This window comes from Panthera tigris, chromosome B2 (genome assembly GCF_018350195.1).
Source record: "Panthera tigris isolate Pti1 chromosome B2, P.tigris_Pti1_mat1.1, whole genome shotgun sequence".
Classification (NCBI taxonomy): Eukaryota; Metazoa; Chordata; class Mammalia; order Carnivora; family Felidae; genus Panthera; species Panthera tigris.
In genome coordinates this window covers 115,656,565-115,680,022 of record NC_056664.1, presented here as the reverse complement: position 1 = coordinate 115,680,022, position 23,458 = coordinate 115,656,565, and the positions used below count along the sequence as shown (strand labels likewise).

Below are 23,458 nucleotides of genomic sequence, written 5' to 3'. Positions count from 1 at the left end.
TAACAGAAGCTTATGTTTCTATTTGATTTTAGTAGATCCTGATAGATCCTAGTCCACAACACCGAGATAACCAGGTCTTAAGCTTTGGAAGCTATCATCTCAAGAGGCCATTCTCATCTGCTTTCTGTGGTCTTCATGATTTTTCAATACTAATGTATTAATTTGACAAGGATTTAGTGACACTTTCTGAGGACAATATTGTTAGGAAGACTCTATAAACTGATCAAAAGAGAGGAGGAACACAATCTTCTTAATGTTATCTTCATTACAAAGGTCTGCTTCTTAGATGACTTATGGATGTTTTTTATGTGTGCAATTCCAAAATAGTTCAAATGCTCTGTGTATTCCAACTGAGTTCAAACTTGCTGTTTTGGAGGATGCCAGGTAATGCTTATCGTGATGAGGTACTTTCATGTTGTTGTTCAAGGTATTAACTGTCACTATGTTGTCAATGCAAAAATTATTTTAAAAAAAATTTTTAATGTTTATTTATTTTTGAGACAGAGAGAGACAGAGCATGAGTGGGGGAGGGGCAGAGAGAGAGGGGGAGAATCGGAAGCAGGCTCCAGGCTCTGAGCTGACAGCACACAGCCCGACGTGGGGCTCAACCTCAAGGACTGTGAGATCGTGACCTGAGCCGAAGTTGGACACTCAACCAACTGAGCCACACAGGCGCTCCTGCAAAAATTATTTTTAGAGAAAGGAGGTCTCTAACCTTCCTTTAGGATCTGAAACCCTAACTAATTATTTCCTTAAATCTCTATTCATACTTGGTACAAATTAGTGATACCCGGCTTCTTTTCCATCAAGGAACAACTCCAAGGTAATTGTAAAAGGCTAGTTCCTCATTTCTACGCAAATTCACATGCGCAGTCATGCTGTACCCTCAACAATATTACATCAAAGAAAGACTTCAGAAACATTTTTAAATAAAGTGTTGGGTTTGTTTCTTCATTCTCCAGTATTTGCAGTTCTAAAAATCACCATAATGTCAGGTGATGAAAAGAGGAAGAAAAAAATATTCTGTCTGTGTATATAAAATTCTGTCACATAGGAAATCAAAATTCTATCAAAGCTCTACTTATAGTTTACAGGAAGAAAAAGTGTCTTCAAGAATTAATGGTAGTTTCTCCAGGGATTTTTATACAAGCCTGCCATGTTTCAAAAGCAGAATCAAAGTGAATCTAAGTTCCATTTGAGTTGCGGTCCAGAAGAGTGGTAAGGAAAGGAAATCATATGTAAATATCTTTTCCTCTGTATGAGGAAATTGAAGCAAAAATTGCTATGGTAACCATGCATATTTAGTTAGCAGTCTAGTGACAATCCAAAGAAATTAATAGGAATAATCCCAGCCAGAGAAAGGGGAGAATCTCATATAAGGGAAAAACATTCACGATGATTTTAATTCTAGGACCCCTAAAGTAGTGCTATCTATACAGCCCCATATTTGTCAATAGTATTAATGTGATTCTTTTCTCTCAGCCATCTCTTCAGCCAATGATAACCTAGTTATAGCTCAAATTTTATTTACTCATCTCAAACCCACCCAGAGATTCAGTCCACCAAAGCTAATCATGTTTCCTGACAGAAAAACATTAGTCTCTTTAGTTAGAAGTATTGTGGCTAGGGGCACCTGGGTGGCTCAGTCGGTTAAGCGTCTGACTTCAGCTCAGGTCATGATCTCATGGTTCATGAGTTCAAGCCCCGCATCAGGCTCTGTGCTGATGGCTCAGAGCCTGGAGCCTGCTTCGAATTCTGTGTCTCCCTCTTTCTCTCTGCCCCTCCCCCACTCATGCTCGTGCTCTCTCTCTCTCTATCAAAAAATAAATAAACATTAAAAAAAAAGAAGTATTGTGGCTAGAATAACTGACTGATCCCCTTTCCTTAAATAACTGATGATCAGTTCTTCTCCAGGGTTTGGGAAGGCTGAAAATATCTAAACTATAAGTTAGGAGGAGGGACATCAAAATTACCAGGTGTACTTGTTTAAAATATACATAGATGGGGCGCCTGGGTGGCTCAGTCGGTTAAGCGGCCGACTTCAGCTCAGGTCACAATCTCGTGGTCCGTGAGTTCGAGCCCCGCGTCGGGCTCTGGGCTGATGGCTCAGAGCCTGGAGCCTGCTTCCGATTCTGTGTCTCCCTCTCTCTCTGCCCCTCCCCTGCTTGCTGTCTCTGTCTCTCTGTCTCTCAAAAATAATAAACATTAAAAAAAATTAAATATACACAGAACTTCCTAAACCCTTCCCAAATCTACTGAAGTATAAGCCCTGAACCCACAAATAGCTCTTTCAAATGCCCTCAATAATATCCAAATAAAACCAAGTTTGAGAGGAACCAGTGCTACAAGCATGATTTTCAGTGGTCTCTAAGGGGTGGCTCTTACTAGAAGTTCTCAATAGCATCTTGGGGCAACTGCTCCCAACAGAGGCAGTACTTGAGCTGATAGAGTTGGCTCCCTGAAGCAATGCTGGAAGGGTTTATGCCTATGTAGCTGTTCCCATCAAAGCTTTTCTCTTTGGCCTCAAAAGTAAGGGAGGACTCCTGTGGTCTGTTGCTTCACACTCTACAACTCCTATTACGGACAGAGCTCAGTATCATTCTCTCAAAACAAGGCAAGACATGTTGCCTGCTAAGCCCTCTCGTGGCATTGATGATACACAATTTTTCTAGAATGGAAATCCTTGAAGCCCTTTGTTCAAAGCTCCCTTCTGTTTACAGCTTGGATAACAACATACTGGGTCATATTATTATACCACCATTATGCTCCATTATTTCTCTTTTGCTGGACCCTGAGACATGATCATCTCATAGCTCAGAGCGAACTCTTCTTCCTCTGGGCACAAGCCCAGGATACTGGACAACGGGACTAATCTCTTCCTGGGAAGTAGCCGAACCTAGATATCTAGGGGATTGGATGTGCTGCTTAAAGTATCCTATTGGTGAATCCACATGATCAATATTTGTGGATCTCTTCCAGGAAATGTGAGGTGGAGGTCAGATAAGGGGCCAAGCCACAGAATGTAGGGAAAAGATTGGGGTGGCTGAAAAACCAAAGTAAAGTATATAAGCAGAGATGATGCTACTAAAATTCAAAAGAACAGAAGGAAAAGCCAAATGGTTTCTAATAATGATATGGACAAAGGCAGTATTAAAATTTGGATACAGAAGAAGCTGAAGTTGGAGGCCATGATGTTAAAGGATAGTTTAAAGGATTTTAATAGATCAATGAGGAATTTACCTAAGGTATCTTTCAGGTCTAAACAGATGAACTTTTCACCTGAAGTATACTGTTCTAGAATGTTCTAAATATTTTGACACATGTCCCCAAAATTCTCCAGACAAGTAACAATGTAATAAACCTTAGACTCAATTGATTTCATATTCATCACAGAAGACTATTTTCTATGAATATTCTATACCTATAATACAAACATTATTGCTTAATTAGTGGGTTAAAATTGAGACATGTTTATTTTATAATACCTGAGTTCATGGATGGGCCTAAAAAATACTTTATTATTATTTCTTCTATTCTTTGACTTGACTTTATATTTAAAGGTTGTTGTGAAGTGCTGGAAGAAAATGATCATAATGCTCAGTCAAAAAAATATATTTCAAATCATAGTGAATATTTACACACTGTTGTCCAAAATAAAAATCTATCTAGAAGCACAATAAGATTTATAAACCAATAAAAGAGGAAATAGATGAGAGATGTGCATATAAAAAGAAATACAAATGATGTGTAAGAAAACAGTTTCACCTCCTAGTACTCTTCCCCAAAATCCAGAAGCCCAGTCTAACAATGAGAAAACATTAGAGAAGGCAAAATTAGTAATATGACACAGAACACTTGACCAGTGCTCTTAAAAGTGATCAGGGTCATGAAAAACAAGGGAAGACTAGGAAATTTTTATAAATCAGAGGACACTAAGAAGACACAATGACTAAATGCAATGTAGGATCCTAAGCTGGATCCCAGAAAACAAAACAAAACAAACACTGATGATAATATGAATGGAATATTGTATCAATGTATCAAAATAATGTATCAATGTTAATTTCTTAGTTTTGACTAGTTTTTGACAATGTTAATTTCTTGCATTTTACTAAATGCATGGTGGCTTTGTAAGATATTAACATTAGTAAGAGCCAGGTAAAGAAGAAATGGGGATTCTCTGTACTCTTCTTACATGTATGTGCATTTAAAATGATTCCAAAATAATTTTTATTTTTTTAAAAAAAAAATTTTTAATGTTTATTTTATTATTTTTGAGACAGAGAGAGACAGAGCATGAACGGGGGAGGGTCAGAGAGAGGGAGACACAGAATCTGAAGCAGGCTCCGGGCTCTGAGCTGTCAGCCCAGAGCCCAACGCGGGGCTCGAACTCACGGACCGTGAGATCGTGACCTGAGCCGAAGTCGGACGCTTAACCGACTGAGCCACCCAGGCGCCCCCAAAATAATTTTTAAACATGTGTATGAGACTATGCTTCTTTTTATGGTAGTTGATATAATTAGTGTCAATACTACCAATGATAACTACAGCAACTGGAGAAAAATGTAAAAACATTTACTTAAAGCCATCTGAGAGTTATCAAGAAGGTGAAAAATAACCTTCTCAATATTAAGGAGAAGAAATATGTCTAAAGAGGCAATTAGTATTTTGTGACAGCTTTTGTCTGATGGGTATTTTCCTGTCCAGAAGACACGGTTGAGAGACTGAGCAGTGCTCTGATAGCCTTAATGTTCTGGGAAGACATAAAACTTGTATGGACAGGACTATGATAAATCCCGCATACTTTGGTTTAGACTAAAAAAAAAAACAAAAACAGGGAACCTAAAGTAAACCAGAATTGATGCAACTGTCACTGTGTTACAACACAGCTTTGAGTCATCTAAGACCCAGAAATTTGAATTCCTACAATTGTATTAAGATGATCCATATTGCCATTGCCCAGCAGAAGCATCAGAAAATCCTCACAAGGTAAAGATAATATCTTAGGCCTCAAACTGTTTCTATACATACATTTTTAAATATAACTTTTTTTATGCAAAAATAATCAGAATTGTTGGGGATGTAAGACATCATAAAAAAGAATCAGCAGATGAAACAGATAACATGTATCCACAGAGGCCAGATATTTGAATTATCAAATAAAAACTCTTAAATAATTGCTACTTTATGTTCAAGGAGATAAAGATAGAATGTTAAAAAATTAAATATAATTTTGTTAAATATCTAAACAAATATATAAAATTTCAGGATAAAACTAGATACTAAACTATTTGAAAATAAACCAAAGATAAATTCTAGAACTAAAAAATGTACTAATGAAATGAAGAATCCTATGAATAGTCAATAGCAGATTTTACATAGCTAAAGAATTAGTGAACTGGAAGTAAGCCAGAAGAAAATACCTAAAATAAAGACTAGAAGGCCAAAAGGATGATATACAAAAGAGGGTAAGATACATGGTGTATATAGTGAGAAGTTCCAAATTATTTTTAATTATATTTATAGAGGAGACAGAATGGGAAGGAGCAGTATTTGGAGAGTTAATAGGCTAAATTATTCCCTGAACTGATGAAAGGCATAATTCTGCAAATATACAAACCAAACAAATCTTAGTAGAGAAAATAAAAAGGAATCATCTATAGCAGCACTGCTCAGAACTTTGTACAATGATTGAAATGTTCTATTCTTTATAATTCAAAGTGGTAACTGCTAGTCACATGTGGCTACTGACTACTTGATATGTGGTTGTGCAACTGAGGACCTGAATTATAATTTTATTTGCATTAATGAAATCTGAATTAAATAACCACATATAGCTAGTGATTATTATATTGCATAGTACAGATCTGGATAATCATAGTAAAACTATGGAAAAACAAAAACAAAGATAACATCTTTAAGGAAATCAAAGAAAATAGACAGACAATAGATAGTTATTCAATAGCTAACTTTTCTACATAAACAATGGAAACCAGAAGACAACAAAATATTCCAAAAGAAAAAAACGTGCAAATCTATAATTCTATACCTAATAAAATTATCCATCAGCATTGGAGGTAAATTGTGTTATATGCCTAGCTTAACCCATAGCCCATATTAGAGATGAATTTACATATCGGCCTTAAAACTTTTGAGATACTAAGAGTTGTTTTTGATTTCCCTGTATTCTGATAAGTCATCTTCTGAGACGGCTACTTTGGCTCAGCTGGGGAAATTTGTCTCTGTAAACCTTTCTATTGTTGCCTTTATATATATATATTTTTTTGCATTTGCTGGTTTGTATATTTGTTTCTCTTATTTGAGTATTATGTCAATTCTCTGGGAAGTTTTGAACATAAGCACTGATTATATTTCAGGTGGTACACAAAAAGTATCATTTCAAAACTAAAAGTTAATGATAGTTAAGATTTATTTCACAGTCATGGATCTGGAAAATACATTCTTCTATATTCTTCATATTATATATTGTTCTATAGTGTGATACCCCAGAATTAGGACTCTTTCTACTTATACTGGATCCAGTATCTCTGTCTCCTCTAAACTCTTGAGTTTATCAATTACCAACTTCAAAAAAGAAAAATCAACTTCCATTCTTTACTAGAGGATGAAAAAAAAAAAAACATCAATCTGGGAGGTCAGGGTACCTTCATTCTCAACTCAGTTTTGATACCACTGACTTGGAAGTTTTGGAGAATACATATCACCTACCGCCCCTGGACCAGTTTATTCCAAAAAGTAACATGTTTCACAGAGTAAGCTATTTAAAATGAAGCAGATATCTTAGGAGAGGTCCACGTTTAATTTTTCCTCTTAAATAGTACCATTGTATTTCAAATATTTTGAATTACTTTCTTTTCCTAGCCTCATCCACTTTCTTATAAGAAAGAAATAGACCTAAATGTCACAGAGAAAGTTGAGTAAGTTGTTTCTAATAGTCACCATCAAAGACTAGTTTTTAGTGTCTAGGAGTGAAAACAACATAGCCAGTTAAACAAACAAAGAAACAACATATCTGTTTGTTCCTTGTTGGCAGGCTGACATGGTTGAAATAATGGAGAACCACCATGAATGCAGGGACAGCATGCTTTGAAGATATGCATGTAAACTTATAGGTTATGTATCTACCAAGACACTTTTTATATTGTTTAACCAATTTCCAAATTGGACCATTTTTTCCAGGTACAAAAATAGCTCTATAATAGTATAAATATAAATACATAATTATGAGTTCTGGGTAAGCACTAGATCCAGGAGAAAAATAATAAAAATTCAACTCAAATACATTATCTCTGCACACACTCCCTACTCCTATATCCTCAGGCCAATCTGGCCAGGAATTGGATGCCTCTGGGCACAAAGCAGGTTGAACAGCTGTTTGACTCACTGCATTTGACTCCTTGTCATTTGGCAGATTGAGATCTCTGCTGAGAGCACCATTTGGAATTTTTCTTCCCCGAAACTGGTATTTCCATACATGGAATTTGAAATATAGTGAGGCTTTAGTATACATTCATAGAATAATAGTGCCAAAAGGGAGTGTGACCAATTTATATCAAAAATACAACTTCCTCCAAAAGTGTTTCAAAAGATAACCCTCAACTGGCTGAGACTGGCCTGATAGAATATGAATATGGGTTCCGTGAAAATGTGACTATAAAAAATGATACTGCCTTCAGGTGTGTGGACTAGAGAGGAGTGACTATCAGACATAAGTATAAGTTGAGATACATGTAAGCAGATAGGACAAAAGTAGCCCGGCCACATATACCGAAGAGAGAAAGATTAGGAAAATACCATGAGAGAATGCAAGAGAATCACTAAGTCAAGGTTTGGGTATTTGAGAGGAGACTGCTGCTATTAACTACTACAATACTACGACTACTAACAATAATAGTTATTATTATTACAGCAGCAACAGTAAAAATAGTTCATGCTTACAGAACACTTAATACAGGTCTGTCAGCACTGTTCTAACACTCTAAATATAATGATTCTTTTAATCTGCTTAATGATTATATGACATAAGGGCTATTAGTATTTTTACCGATTCATGGAAGATCAAACTGAAGCACAGAGAACTTAAGTCACCGACTCAAGATGATACAGATGGTAACAGGTGAAGCCATGATTTGAATAAATGTAAAAGCTTAACCAAGGATAAAAGATGCTACAGAGAAGCTGAACACTTTTGAATTAAGCATAAAATAAGCAAATCCTGACCAAAAACACACAAACAACCCAACTGTAGCCCTCCCTATGTGGCAGGAGCAGAAAAACATGCAAAAACCAACACAATTCCCTTTTATTTAGGTCCTTCATATCAACTATATTTCTTCCTAAATTTCAGGTCTTTTGTCCCCTTCTTCTTTTTTTTTTTTTTTTTTAATGTTTATTTATTTTTGAGACAGAGAGAGACAGAGCATGAATGGGGGAGGGTCAGAGAGAGAGGGAGACACAGAATCGGAAACAGGCTCCAGGCTCCGAGCTGTCAGCACAGAGCCCCATGCGGGGCTCGAACTCACAAACCGCAAGCTCATGACCTGAGCCGAAGTCGGATGCTTAACCCACTGAGCCACCCAGGCACCCCTCTTTTGTCCCCTTCTTGAGACCATAATATACACAGATCTAAGGCTTCCCTGAGGGTCTCAATCTTTCTCCAATTATGAGCAATCTCATTGTCAAAAGAAAGTCTCTTAATATGTAAAATTAATCACTGACTTTCCAACTTAAACCCTTTCTTCTTCTCTGATCTTTATTGAGGTTGGGACACACACACTGGACGGAGGTAGTTAAAATTCTAATCACCTTGGGTTTTCCCTTTTTATTTAATAACTCATTTAAATGTACTTCTGCTAAATCCTATTTTAAAATCTCCCTGACATTAATTACTGATATGTTCACATCTTTCTGACAGGCCTACTTTGCCCTCTGAAATGTACTTATGGTGAGTTTTCTCATCTTACCTCTCCATTTTCTAAGGGGTGTATCTTGGAATAAAATGAAGTGCAGATGACCTCATCGTCTTTGGCATATGATGGCGGTCCAGTGCGGGGATAAATATTGTAAAGTGTTAGACACTCCGTGTCTGTCACAGCATGATACTGCCAAGGCTTGTATTCGACATCATCAAGTGAGCGTTCCAAAATCCAGTTTCCAGGCCGCGGGGAATTAGCTGCTTTCACAATCACATAAGCAATCTGGAACACCTGGAGAAGAGTGACCACAAAAACACGTAACTTTGAATTCCAAAGTATTCTCACCATTTGTTTTGCAAATATAGAGCTTAATGCTACAGTAAGTTTTATTTCAGATTTTATTCTATAACCCTATTATGTTCTCTGAAATGATTTTACTGTTACATGCTCATGTTTAATACCTTTTTCTAAAATACCGTGTTTCATCTTGACAGCTATGACTTTAAAAGAAATGGGTTAAGATTAGATTTTAGTTCTCTAACAACTAATTGACATCATTTCATCTGATTTTTTAAATTCCATTATAATCATGATCACCTAAAGCATTCATTAAACATCAGTTTACTCACCCTACTGTATTAGAGGATATAAAGTATGATTCCGAAACTCCATGTGTGGATAAGTGTTGGACTGTTTAGAAAATATACTTACTTATATCACCTAATCCTCAGAAAAGTACCATGTAGGTGGAATTAGTATGATGAGCAAAAATAACAAAGAGCTTCAGAGGCATAGACTTGTGTTCAAATTGTATTCTCAGTATTTATGTGACCTTGGGCAGATGATTTTACTTTCCCAACTTTTAGCTTCCTTTCCTACAAATTAGGATTAACAACAAGCACAGTACTGACAGACAATGTGGATTCAATGAGATAATGTATAAAAAGTACCTGGAAAAGGACTTGTAAATACTCAATAAATGTCGATTACTTTACAACACCCAAAGAGAAAATAATGGAGAAGAAATTCTGGGATCTGCAGACAACTGATTGAAATAAAATTAAATAAAGGGTGACTATACTTTCTGAACAAGAAGTAAACACATATTTAGAAAAGGAAGATAAAGAAAGACATGAAGTTACTACATATCAACAGGGTGACAATTGAGGGGATTGTGGCAAACCTTTATTTTGAAATCTACATAAAGTGTGAAGGCATAAAAAGTAAGCATTCTAGATGTTTTGTGAAGGTGCATAACCAATGAAGTCCAAAAGAATAATGCACAAACATTATTGAGTGACATTTATATGCAATGCCCTGGGTAGAAAGATAGATATAAGCTAGTTTAAATTACAGTCCTACCATTCATGGGTTGATAATATATTGTAATAATGAGACACATAAAAAGTATACTAATAATAAAGCAACATGATATGTTTCTGTTTAGTAAATGCTATGGTATATGGGGAGACTGAAAGCTCTAAGCTCTGAGGAATTAGAATCACTGGAATGGTACAAGTGGGAGGACAGGCCCACAAAAATGTGACTAAAGGGCCCACTGGACTACACAGGGAACGCAGAGGAAATTCTGAAAGAAATGTTCTAGAAATACACTTCGTCTGCTTCATAGTTTTGACATGAGCCCTTCATGAGTGCATGTACAGTGTCCATAGGCAACTCTAAAGGGATGAACTTAAAAATATGAAAAGTTTTAAAAATAGAAGGGGACAACACGAATAGTGCTGATGCTGGTCTTTTGTGATGTTTATGAGAACATGGGCACAGGTGTGCTCGGAGGGGAAACACAAGCCATCAAATGATTGAAAGTAGGACCAGTATTGGCCTTTTAGGCACAGTTGTGGAAAAACTAGCTATTAAAATCCTGAAATACATCTGTACTTGTTGGTAAATCGCTCCTGCCCAAGCCTCCCAAATGCCTCCTCTCCCCTGAGACCATCTCGTTAACCTCAGTGTAGCAAGGAACAGCCAAGACATCTGCTGTCATTGGTTGGGGCTTTGGCAGTTCTGCTTTACTGACTATCACTCCAAGTGGGAAATATTATGAATGTGTAAATATAAATTCATAAATAGTATGAATTTATAAATATAAGCTTATAAATATAAACTTACAAAGGTATATAGGTAAGTATAAGTGCAAATAGACACATATCCATGTATGTGCATATGTGCTTTGACATTTTGGGGAAGGTATACATATACATGTTAAAGCTATTCACCTCTGGGGTTTGAGGATAAGGAGTCGAGAAGGAGAAGAGATTTTACTATTCATCCAATATCTTGCTTTATTAATTGTATTAACATAAATGTCTTAGTTTTTAATAGATATTTTCAATTTTTTTAATGTTTATTTATTTTTGAGACAGAGAGAGAGCATGAATGGGGGAGGGTCAGAGAGAGAGGGAGACACAGAATCTGAAGCAGGCTCCAGGCTCTGAGCTGTCAGCACAGAGCCCGATGTGGGGCTCGAGCCCATGGACGGTGATATCATGACCTGAGCTGAAGTTGGACGCCCAACCGACTGAGCCACCCAGGCACCCCTTTAACAGATATTTTTAAAACAAAGAACAATTAATCAAAAAGTATTAAAAAAAAATAAGAGTAGGAGTAAGAAGAAACATACTCTATTAATTGTTATCCAAGATATTTGTGGTTTCTGCATTGTTTTTGGTGTTATTCATGAGGAAGTATTTCTCTTAGACATTCTGTATTCAACAATCCATGCACATGGAATTTTTTTATAAATAAATTCATTGAGGAACATACCAATTGATTAATCTGATATAACACAGAGATAGTTCTTTCTACTATAAGCATAAAGCACTGATCTTAATTTCTCGTAACGCTAAATTATTCACAGCAATTATTCACAGTCTGTAAAATGATGAAAAAAAAATTAAAATAACTAAATTGTGATCTCCGAAAGGTCAGAAACTATAGCTTTTATATCTTGAAAGATGCTAAAATCCTTATAACTCTTGAAATAGTGGGCATTCAATATTAATTACTTTCATTTGCATAACCAGAGTCACTGTAACATGCTACCATGTTACTTCTACCAGCTTAACACTTTTTTTTTCCGGTTAGATCTTGATTCCCAGTCAACACTAGAGTATTTTTTCACTTGCAAGAACTAAGACATACGTTACTTGGGTATTCATTATGTTATGCCTCTATGAACTAAGGAAATTGCTTCAACTCTTTTACCCTCTGTTCCCCAATGTTTATTTTCCAAAGTCAAAACCACGGAAGACATAATGAAATGATGAAAACAAAACACAGCATGTTCTTTGGAAAAAGAATCTATGTAAATATTTTAAATTAGTATTCAGGAAAAAAAAATTGCACACATGTATTTTTTTAAATGGAAAACAAAAAGAGGAATAGCAAAGCATAATTAGAGATCATAGGTGCCCAATAAGAAAAATATACACGGAAATTATAGATAAAGAATTTTGTTTAGAAAGCAGATCATCAAGCAAATATGGAAAGAGTCCAAATTCTCCTAGCACAACAATGTGGATTTATGACTTAGGAGCTTCTGCATTGGTTCTGGAATAGTAGATGAAATCCATGAAACAAAGTTATACTAGAAACCCCACAGACTCTTTCTATAATTCAATATAACAGCCAGCATTTAGTGACGTGGAAAAGCAGCCACTGCCTTAGAGAACATTAGAGGAGTCCCATTTCAAAACAATATCCCTCTTTCATTTACTTTCTATGGATTCTTTCACATTTCATGCAAAATTAATTAAATTAGCTTGCATGTAGTATTTTGAATAAACTTTTAAAAATGTGGTAGACAGCATTATTGAAAAACACAATGAATAGTAGTATTCTTTGAAGGCATCAGAGAATGACTGTGGAAATTTTAACAGTGATGTTCTAAGTACATTTTAATGACCCTAATAGAATAATTTTCTAATGTACCTCTGCCACTTTTATTAACTATGTCTTGTTTTCCAGTATAAAGACTTGTCAAAATCAGTAATTATAAAACCTTTTTTTTAAAGATGAACAAAACCCTAATCTGTGGTGTGCAACAAGGAAAGCAAACACCTCATTAGAGGAAGTACAAAAACTCTGTGACAGCCAGGCTTCGATGAACCTTAGTGAGACACAATACCGCAATTTTTTTCCCTCTGTCACGGGCATTTTTTTACAAATTTCATGGCTTGCAAAAAATCCAAATAACTTTTGAAATAACATCAAATGTTGCACATTTTACTGGAACAAAGACAACTTTCTATTTCATATTCCATTCAGATATCACCTAGGAAAATATCATGTAATTACTACACGGATGCAGCATTAAATTAGATGTTCTTTCTTTAATGTGTATAGTATTAAAAACTTGATCTCATTTAGAGAATTGGAATTGGTGAACAGAATCTTCTGAAGAATCCTTCAGTTCCAAAATAACAAGGAACATATGCAGTGATGTTTTGCCCATCATGGCTGAGAGAAGATAATACTGTAACAGTACTGGGGTAAAAGAGGAGACCTCACAGCCTAAAGTGAGCAACGTAGTAACCCTCGCTATTCTAGCTCATGCCCTGGGCTGAATATCTTAGCTCACCTATAACCTATGTAGATAAGTCTGACATCTACAACCAATTTCTAACACATGAATTGTCAGGTCTGGATTTTTAAAAATTATTCTCTTCTATGACTCTCAGGAATCCACTGTATTCCAGTTTCTTTGTGTTCAGAAGAATCACAGATCTAGGAAAATGCTACCAAAGAGTACTGAATTTTGTGGATTTCACTGAGACTTTTGAGTGACACTGGCACATAGTTAAGAGAGCTAGGTCAAAGTATGGCTCCTTAATGATGTAGCAAAGCCATAGAACCTTAGTTTCTGATAGACCTGATGCACATGAAAGCCATAAAAATATTAACAAAGGTTACTCTCTATGGAAGATGAAACTTCATCCTTCTCATAGGACTTGACTTAAATTATTCTTTTCCATTTTTTCTTTCCTAATCTCTCAAGAGAACAACATGTGGTCATCTAAATTCTTCTCACTGTTGGGCTCTACCTCCCTCCCAACATTGCTGTCTGTGGACTTCCTATAGCAAACAGTTGTTCATATAGCAAAACTGCTTAATTATGAGGAGGCTTTGCATTATTATAGCACCCGCTCTTGCCAATGTTATGGATGTTAAAATTTCTACATGGTGTGATGCCAACTCTAATACATTTTAAAAACTCATCTGTATTCTTAGTTCTACTAGTAAGTTTGTCAAATTCTCTCACTTATCCATACAGGTATATTAGCATTCAGAAAACAATGAGATTACACATTTTGAGAACCAGAAAGGGCTTTAGGAATCAGGTGTTTCCAGTCCCAGTATCCACTGGAATAATCTGGGAAGCTGTATAGATATGCACATAATATATATGTATGAGCTGATGGGTACAGTTCACGTGATCATCTGTTCTTTCACCTGAGACCTCAAAAGAGAGAAAAAGAAATAAAATAGAACCCAATAAGAGCCAAAATACATGGATAAGAAGAGTTCACCTTTTCTTTTTATTTTTTTTAGTGTTTACTTATTTCTGAGAGGGAGAGAGACAGAGAGAGACATAGAGCATGAGCAGGGGTGGGGCAGAGAGAGAGGGAGACACAGAATCCGAAGCAGACTTCAGGCTCTGAGTTGTCAGCACAGAGCCTGACACAGGGCTTGAACCCATGAACTACCAGATCATGACCTGAGCCGAAGTTGGACTCTTAACCGACTGAGCCACCCAGGTGCTCCAAGAAGAGTTCATCTTTTATCTGGAAGGTCCATGACAGTTGGCTGATGAGGGAGAGCAGAGGTCATGGCCTTAAGCACTCAGAGTGGCTGTAGCCCTGAAGAAGCTCAGGAGGACCTCACAGAGGCTGGTCAGATGAGAAGCAGGGGTGAGAAGAGGGGCCAAATGCAGGGAATTCATCAGAAGTCTGAGTACAACATAAGATTCACTCAAAGACCCGCTCTCATCAAACCACATATAACCAAGTTCTTATTCTCCAGCAAAAATTTCTGGGCAATCACAGAGAAGTGGCTCATTATAATCTTGAAAATGCTCTGAAGAGATTTTTCTACAGATTTTGATAATACTATTTATTACTAGACCTTGTTTAAATCAAATTCCAACAGTAAAATCATTTAAATGATGCTCTAACTTAAAAAAAAATTAACCTCCAATTATTTTCAGGTTAGTAGAAATACCTCCAATTGTTACTTTCTGGGTTTTATGTCTCCTATAAATTTGCACAAACTTCACTAAACCTAGAATAACGTGGTAGGAAGTCCAGAAGGATTGCCCCCTTGTCTGCTTATACTTCCTTTCAGACAAGTTCATTTACAATCATTTACATTCTAAAAGGATTTGCAATTGTCACTTAGTTGTCCTAGGCAGCCCATTTATTCTACTTGACATGCCCCACTCCAAGTGTATACTACAAAAGCTGAGCGTCAATGTAATGTGTTACAGGTAAGAAAATGTGTGATTTCAACTCAGGGTAAGTGCTTCGTGTGTTGTAAGAGAAACAGAAACACTGTACCCTCAACAAAAACAGCCTTTTTTATACTAACCTTAAACTCATGAGAAATTTATACATTTGAAAACGAATTATGCAACCACTCCAAATTTCTAAGAAACAATAATCTAGCCAAATGATTAATGGTAATCCCTTGAAGATAAAATGTTCAATTATATGCTGAAATTGTTTTTTAAAGGGGTTTTAATCAATGCTTAACAGTCCACGGGAAAGTATTTGAAGGACTTCTCTACCTCTTTCTGCAAAAAGAAAAATCTCAACTTTTAGCTCTGGAAAATAACAAGAGTTACTTTTCAGCTCTTCCTAAATTAATACATATGTGTAAAGAAATTCCATTTTTCCATTAAAAAAATTGGGTTTTTTTTGGTTTGTGTGTGGGTTTTGTTGTTGTCGTTTTGGTTTTTTGTTTGTTTTTGTTTTTTTGTTTTTTTCTCCTAGAAATGGACAAGTTGATTATAAAGTTGATTTGGAAGAATTAACAAGCAATAATAGCCAAGGAAACCTGACATGGAAGAGCAATAAATGGAGGGATATATTGTTAAATGAAAAAAGCAACATGGAGAAAACTGCAGTTATACAGGATACTGCTATTTACTACTATTTACTATGAAGGGATAACAAAAACAAAGATATTCCATGGAAGAATAAATACTGTTAAAATGCCCATACGACCCGAAGCAATCTACGTATTTAGTGCAATCCCTATCAAAATATCAACAGCACTTTTCACAGAACTGGAATAAATAATCCTAAAATTTACACAGAACCGCAAAAGACCCAGAAGCAAAGCAACCTTGAAAAAGAACCAAACTGAAGGTATTATAATCCCAGATTTCAAGGTATACTACAAAACTGTAGCAGTTGAAACAGTAGTGTAATGGCACAAAAATATACATATGGATCAAGAGAATAGAATAGAGAGTCTAGAAATATACCCACACCTATTTGGTCAAATAGTCTAGGACAAAGGAAGCAAAAATATACAATGGGGAAAAGACAGTCTCTCTAATAAATGGTCTTGGGAAAACTGAACAACTACATGCAAAAGAGGGAAACTGGACAACCTCCTTATACCACACACAAAAATAAATTCCATTTGGATTAAAAACCTAAATCTGAGACCTGATAAAACTCCTAGAAGAAAACATAGGTAGTAATTTCTGTGACCTCAGCTGTTGAAACATTTTTCTAGATATATCTCCCCAAGAAAAGAAAAAGGAAAGGAAAGGGAAAAGAAAAGAGAAGAAAAGAAAAGAAAAGAAAAGAGAAAGGAAAAGAAAAATTAAACTATTGTGATTTCACCAAAATTAAAAGCTTTTGGTCAGCAAAGGAAACTGTGAACAAAACACAAAGTAACCTACTGAGTAGGAGAAGATATTTGTAAATGACATATCTGATAAGGAGTTAATATCCAAAATATAAAGAACTTCTATAACTCAACACCAATAATAATAATAATAATATGACAATAATAATAATACAATTCACATGGGCTGAAGACCTGAGTAGACATTTTCCCAAAGAAAATGTCAACATCACTAATAATGAGAGAAATGCAAGTCAAAAACACAATGAAATATCCCCTCACATCTGTCAGAATGACTAAAATCAACAACATAGGAAATCATAAATGTCAACAAGACTGTAGAGAAAAATGAATCCTTGTGCACTTCTGGTGAAAAACGCAAATTGGTGCAGCCACTGTAGGAAACAGTATAGAAGTTTCTCAAAAATTAAAACAAAAAAAAATTACTATATGATCCAGGAATACCATTACTATGTATTTACCCAAAGAAAAATGAAAACACTAATTCAAAAACATAATTTGAAAATGAAAACATTATGTTTATTAGATCTTTGTTTATAATAACCAAGATATAGAAGCAACTGAAGTATCCATCCATAGATGAAAGAAGATGATAAAGAAGATTACACACACACACACACACACACACACAACGGAATGTTATTCAGCCACAAAAGAGAATGAGATCTTGCCATTTGCAACAACATGGATGGAATTAGAAGTATAATGCTAAGTGAAATAAGTCAAAGAGAAACAAATACCATATGGTTTCACTCATGTGGAATTTAAGAAACAAATAGACAAACAAAGAAAATGAGACAAAAGAAACAGATCCTTAAACACAGAGAACAAACTGGTAGTTGCTAGAAGTGAGGTGAGTGGGGTAGAAGTGAAATAGAGAACGGTGATCAAGAGTATACTTATTTTGATGAGCACTGAGTAATGTATAGAATTGCCGAATCCATTATTTTGTACACCTGGAACTAACATAACGCTGTATGTTAATTACACTTCAATTTTAAAAGGAAGAAAGAAATTGCAAGGAAATAAAAAATAATGAGGTTACAGATTAACAGAGACTTAAGAGACGTATCAAATGCAGTATGCGACTTCAGATGCACCCTGATTCAACCAAATAGCTGATAAAAGAAACTTGGAGGCAAATGTGATAAATTTGAACTGACTGGATATTTGTTAGTATTAAAGTAGTAGTAATAGTATTAATTTTTAGTTGTGACAATGATTTTATTTACAAAAGAATTGCGTCCAGGGGTGCCTCAGTGGCTCAGTTGGTTTAAGCATCCGACTTTGGCCAGGTCATGATCAGTTTGTGAGTTCGAGCCCCGCATCGGACTCTCTGCTGACAGCTCAGAGCCTGGAGCCTGCTTTGGATTCTTTTTCTCATTCTCTCCCTGCCCCTCCCCCACTTGTGCTCTGTCTCTCAAAAATAAATAAAAATGCAAAAAAAAATTTAAAAAAGAATTGTGTCCTTCAGAGATACATATTAAAATATTTATACAGGGAAAATGATATGATTAGAATTTGCTTCGAATTGATCTGGAGGGCAGGATAGGATATGGATAAGTATAGAAGTGACAGAAGAAAGGCCATGAGTTCATTCTTCCAGGTGAGTGTCGGGTACATCTAGGTCTGTGATATTCTTCCTTATACAATTCTTTGGAGGTATGTTGGGAAATTTTTATAATCACAATTTAAAGCGTTACTAACGCATCTTACTTTAATAAATGATTCTCTTATACACAATGATCTTACCACTACTGGTAATGTAGTGCTTGCTCTTACTGATCAAATGTTTAATGTACTTTATTATCATGATAAATGGTTAACTCTGCTTCATTCTGTGAATACACTGCATCCTGAGCTCAATAAGTAGATCTTAATAATTCTTTCAGCTTAATTATCAATTCTAAAAGGCATTGGTGGCCCAGAAGGTATCAAAATTTTACTTCAGTCTTAAGAAAACTAGTAACACAAGTGAACGGAATGCAAATTGGAATGAATAAGGTCCTCCCCAAGCTTATTAATGCTGTTAGTACTTCATGCTTCATTAAGTTGCTATCATTGTTAACAATGTTAGCTGCAGGTAAAACTCAGACAAGCATTTTCTTGCTCTTCAGCACTGCCCTTGACATCGCTTCTCTCCTCACATATTTTTCTCTTATCTGAAACAATCTATGGTTTCAAAAGATTGACCTGCCTCCTGTGAACAAGCCATTGGCACAGCAAGGCTTTCACACCAGCTACTGGTAAAAGAGCAGGTAGGCTGAGTCCCCCATAGAACACGACAGTCCTTTCAATGAAGCCATCACAGAGCACAATATTGGTGTGAATCACAGACAATCAGAAATGTGACAGTTTAAAGCTTGCCTTCTAAAAATTATTCACCCTTGAGAAACACCCAGCATTGTCTTTGTTTTTGTGCTTCTATCGCTATCACGCTAAGAAGAACCTACGCATTCTCCAATTTATGACATTGCAGACATGAATGAATCACACTAGTTCAAAGCATTTGGGGAATAATAGCAAAGATTTGTAGTGATGAGAAGAGTCAGAAATACAACGTTAACAGTGTAGAATAACAAATCAAAGACAGAATAAAACTTTCTGATCTTGGTTCATGAATTCTTTCAACAGATCAGAGTCACTTAACACTTATTCAATTTTAGCTATTACAAATGAAAATAGAAAGAACTATTTTCATGTTTATATACTGCCCCACTTTCTTGTTTTTCTCTAAGGACTTTCTCAAGAGCAATCTGTACCCTCTGTTGTTTATAACCTTACCACCCATTCTCTGTTTAACCCCTTACAGCCCACCTACTTTTATCACTTTCAGAGGAGTTACCAGAAACCTGGATGAAAAATTCATATTTTTTCCTCATCCTCATCTTCTTTGCAGTCTCTACAGCTTTTGACTATGCTGTTCTTCCCCCTTTTGGAAACTCTCTTTATCTTTGGGGTAAGAAAAGGTATTTACACTATTTATAATTTAGGGATTATAAAAAACCATGTTTTCCTGAAACAGCTTTTAACCTAAAATGGAAGGTAAACAATAGGACAGGAGAGAATGAAGACAGAAAGTGTGTTCTGAAGACAGCATGCCCTGAATTTCTCTCCAAACCCTGTATTGGTACACCTGCTGTGGTTCTTTTTAATTCCAGTTTCCTTAACAAAAGCGTGTTCCAATGTTCTACTTCTGAAAAATCTTTTTCTTGGGGAAAGTTACATTTTATTTAAAGCACAGCATTTGCCAGGCACTTCGGCATGCAGAAGCTGGTTTCCACAAACAAGAACCCTGTGAGCTAGGTAGGAACCAATTAGAAAATTAAAATGAGAGGGGTGCCTGGGTGGCTCAGTTGGTTAAGCATTCGATCCTTCATTTCTTTTTTTTTTCTTTTTAATGTTTATTTATTTTTGAGACCGAGAGAGACAGAGCATGAACAGGGGAGGGGCAGAGAGAGAGGGAGACACAGAATCTGAAACAGGCTCCAGGCTCTGAGCTGTCAGCACAGAGCCCGATGCGGGGCTCGAACTCACGGACCGTGAGATCATGACCCGAGCCGAAGTCAGACGCTTAACCGACCAAGCCACCCAGGCGCCCCCGATCCTTCATTTCTTGAATTTGGCTCAGGTCATGATCTCATGGTTCATGAGTTTGAGCCCTGCATCAGGCACTGTGCTGAGAGCACAAAGCCTGCCTGGGATTCTCTGTCTCTCCCTCTCTCTTTGCCCCTCTCCCACTCACTCTCTCTGTCTCCCTAAATAAATAAAATTTTTAAAAATTAAAATGAGAGATGTGGCAGATGTGGTAGAAAGAATAATGGCCCCTCAAAGATGTCCACATTTTAATCCTTAACATGGAAAAAAAAAATATGGCAGATAGAATGTAATTAAAGACCTTGAGATGGCAATGTGGGCCCAATGTAATCAGAAGGGTCCTTAAAAATAGAAAAGGAAAGCAAAAGAGATAGGCAGAGTGATGGGATATGAGAAGGACTCAACCCAATTCTGGCTCTGAAGATGGAGGAAGGGGCCATGAGCTAAGGAATACAGATGACCTGTGGAAGCTAGAAAAAATCAAGGAAATGGATTCTCCTCTGGAGTCTCCAGAAATAAATGCAACCTTGCCAACATCTAGATTTTAACTCAGTAAGGATCATCTCAGACTTCTAACCCATTAAACTGTAAGATAATAAATTTGTGTTGTTTTAAGACACTAACTTTGTGTTATGGCAGTAATGGAAAACCAATACACTAAGTAACTTGTTCCACTTTACATGAGGAGTAAATTATAAAGTTTATAAATCCAGGTTGCCTAATTTTGCTTTTTGCAAAATAATACTTTCTAGTCTAAGAATATTTCAACTAACTCATTTATATAGATATTTCCCACATCTCAATTTCTAATCTACCCACACTCTCAAGACCCATTTTATATTTCAAAATAACTCAATATTTCTTATGACAATTTAATTTTGCTTTGTAAAGAAGCCTTGCCCATATTTTAAAACTTACAAGTTGCTAATAGTAATAACTACAGAATAGTTTATAAATGTCTCTTAATGCCTTACATGTAGTAGATTCTTAATAATTTCCTTTAATTCAATTGAATAGGTGATCAAAAATAGAATTGCACCACTGAAATGATTCAAGAGACCCGGAGGTGATTTCTACACGGTGAACCTACCCAACTGTCATGCGACATTAGTATGTGAAGATGACACATCCTGCCTCATTTACAGAGAGGTGTCACAAGATGATATTGACAAGAAAACTATCTTAAATATGTCTGAATCACATATTCTCCCTCTGAAATGAGAATCTGGAAAAGAGAGGATTCCGCCAAAATTTGTCAAGCTGGCCTTTACCTCAAATTTTAAAGAGGTTACCTCACTTGCCAGTGAAGTGTGAAGAAGTTTAAAGAAATGAAAAATGAGAAAGCTGCAGAGCCTGATGTCATTCTGGCTGCGATTTAAAACTAAGGGTAGGAGATGACACTCATATAACTATACAGACATTTTCTAAAGACTGAGTGCCAAAAAGTTATGATAAATATGTCTGAAAGGCTACCATTTTAAGAGGACATATGATAAAGTTCTTACAAGAGCCATCCTGCAAATTCTTCACTTTTTCTATTCTGTCTAGATTTCTCCCGATTCTTTTTGAGTTAGAAATACACCAAATCATAATATAACTTTCATGATGTCAAGTCAAGAATGATTTAAGAAGTGCTGACAGCTGGATTTCTAAAGCTCCAAAAGGATCCACAGCATACACAGACGACACATGGATAATTTTACTGTCTTCTCTTATGCTGCCTTCACAAGTAAGTGTTTTGCTCTGTAGTCAAGTTTGACTGCTTATGGACTTTCCAAAGCTCTCCATGTAGGACTAGTTATTTGGCTGCATCAAAATAAAAAGCTCTTTAGAAAAACAAAACAAAATAAAAAAGCCCTTACCACCAGAGAAAATCAAGGCTAGTCAAATTAGGACCCATAGTATAGGAGGGAAAAAAACAACACCAAAAAACTTAAGAAGTGACATAGGATAATTTTTAACACTGAAATACTTCCAATTAAACAGGTTATGGATATCACAAAAAGTCATGGTTATAGTTGCCCAGAAAAGGAACAAATAATTTTGGACACTGTATAGAACCAATGTCCTCCTGGGAACAGTCTACTAGCTCTTAACATGATTAATTTATAAAAATCCTCCACTAGAAAAAACCCACACACACTTCCACTTAAAATATAACAAAATGTTGTCATTGTATTCTGATTTTAAAGTCACTATCCAATAGAACATTTAATCACAATGTCTAGAAATGAATCGTAAAGAGCAAGACATCTGTGGGAAACAGACATGGTATTTCACCAATATGGAATCAAGCTCTATCTCATGTGTGACACTCGAGACATACATCATAACCCATAGGGATTCTTGAGCAGTTTGATTGACTATCATTACTCAACATTAATTGGTAAAGCTGCAAGGTCATCAGTAGTACAATCTGACAGTATAAATTTAATCGATCTACACAGCAGGGAATGATGACAGCAGAACATCCATACAATTACACCATAAATATATATGGATGAATGACTGTAAAAAGAGACACTATAAACAACAGTTTAATGATGTGCTTCATTATGAAGCCAAGATTCTGTTAAACCTAAACATGCTGTGGATTGTTGCCAAGTAGCGACAGCTATTAGGAAAGCATTACAAGAGGTATGAAGAATGGAGGCTTCTTCCTTACTGCATTGAATATAAGAACAGTAGTGCAGTTAGTAGCCATAAACAGCAGCTAGTAAATACAGATGCTTTTTGGAAACAACTTTACACACGTTTTGTGTGAAGGAGACCCTTCTTCCGTTGCTTGCTCTCCTCGGCACAATATACTATCAAGTGTCATCAGAGAAGCGAAAATTCTTGAATCTGATTTTTTGTGTGTCTAGGTCACTTTAAAATGATAACAGAAACCAAAAGAAGGTCATAATTTGAATCGTAGATATTCTTGACGTGAAGAACACTTTAGACATGCATCAAATGCTTAAGGTACACAACATACTGGAATAACTTCAAATCAATTTTTGCAGACTAAACATAAATGAAATTAT

At 35.9% G+C, this 23,458-nt stretch overlaps 1 protein-coding gene across 3 annotated transcripts in view; it reads right to left on the bottom strand.

Annotated features, from left to right (window-relative positions):
- LAMA2 (laminin subunit alpha 2) overlaps positions 1-23,458 on the bottom strand; it is a 609,603-nt gene that overhangs the window by 404,791 nt on the left and 181,354 nt on the right. For all 3 annotated transcript variants that reach the window (XM_042987144.1, XM_042987146.1, XM_042987145.1), the window contains exon 5: positions 8,985-9,227. In XM_042987144.1, coding sequence (XP_042843078.1) covers positions 8,985-9,227 — 243 coding nt within the window. The remainder of the gene's footprint in view (positions 1-8,984; positions 9,228-23,458) is intronic.